General features: G+C 40.5%; 1 protein-coding gene across 2 annotated transcripts in view; it reads right to left on the reverse strand.

Moving 5' to 3' along the window:
* Positions 1–1,201, reverse strand: part of syk (spleen tyrosine kinase) — a 27,780-nt gene that overhangs the window by 3,918 nt on the left and 22,661 nt on the right. For both annotated transcript variants that reach the window (XM_015405252.1, XM_015405254.1), the window contains exon 11: positions 525–714. In XM_015405252.1, the coding sequence (XP_015260738.1) occupies positions 525–714 (190 nt within the window). The remainder of the gene's footprint in view (positions 1–524; positions 715–1,201) is intronic.

The raw sequence follows: 1,201 nt of genomic DNA on the forward strand, positions 1-1,201 counted from the left end.
AATACTTCAATATACCATAAATACTTCAATATACCATAAATACTTCAATATACCATAAATACTTCAATATACTCAGAAGTAGTTCCATCTTTGCTGTGATGTTAAACTTTCTTTCCAATATTTGGAAATTGATTTCCATAATATTCCTCCTCCAGTCTAGGAGAGCAGAGCAGCTCCAGAGAATATCTAGAATAGATGCTACCTCCTCATTGGATCTTCAGCAATCGACCCCCCCTGACCCCCACTGGAACCATTTTAATTGTAGATCTAGATTGACATAGAAGCTGGTCTATCGTTCAGCGCTGGGAACCGTAGGTGATAATGAATAAATGTAGGTCCGCCCTTCATCCCAGTTAACAGAAACGTTTAAAGAGGTCAGAGGTCATGGGTGTGAGATGATCAGAGAGCGTTTTCTAGGTGATCTACTATCAGAGCCGAAGAGGCGGATCATCAGACATCTGTGATGCTGCAGCATCCTGATGATCTGATTGGCCGTTAATCAGACCAGGCGTTCAGCTGGTTACCTTGTAGTAGTTCTGTTCTTCTGCCACAGCCTTGGAGAGGCCGAAGTCGCTGATCTTTGCATAGTGCTGAGTGACCAGCAGGACGTTCCTGGCAGCCAGGTCTCTGTGAACAAAGTTATGCTCCTCCAGGTACTTCATCCCCATGGAAACCTGATGGACCAGCTCTGTGATGTTCTTCCCCGACGTGTTTCTGGATAAAATCAGCCGTTAATAGCAGCAGCAGCTCAGACTAAGGATCAGAGTCACCTTCTAATCTTAAACTGTGCAACAATCAACAGACAAAACACCCGGAGAGAAAAAACAGATAAAACTGCAAAGAAAAACAAAAGAAAATGATTTCACACCAATGAATTTAAGTCAATAAATTATTCTGTTTAATATAAACGTTAATTATTAAACAGTAAATGGTTCAGAAGCATCCAGGGATAAAATGAGTGAATGTAGAGCAGAGCGCTTTGCTCAGATCCTCTGGTTTAAAAAAACTGAATATAAGTGATTCTCTACTGCTGATCCACCTGGAGGCTCATCGCTCTATTCTATTCTGCTCTATTCTGCTCTATTTTATTCTGTTCTATTCTGTTCTGCTTTATTCTGCTCTATTCTATTCTGCTCTATTCTGCTCTATTTTATTCTGTTCTATTCTGTTCTGCTTTATTCTGCTCTATTCTATTCTGTTC

Source organism: Cyprinodon variegatus, unplaced genomic scaffold, assembly GCF_000732505.1.
Source record: "Cyprinodon variegatus isolate N-32 unplaced genomic scaffold, C_variegatus-1.0 Scaffold2088, whole genome shotgun sequence".
NCBI lineage: Eukaryota > Metazoa > Chordata > Actinopteri > Cyprinodontiformes > Cyprinodontidae > Cyprinodon > Cyprinodon variegatus.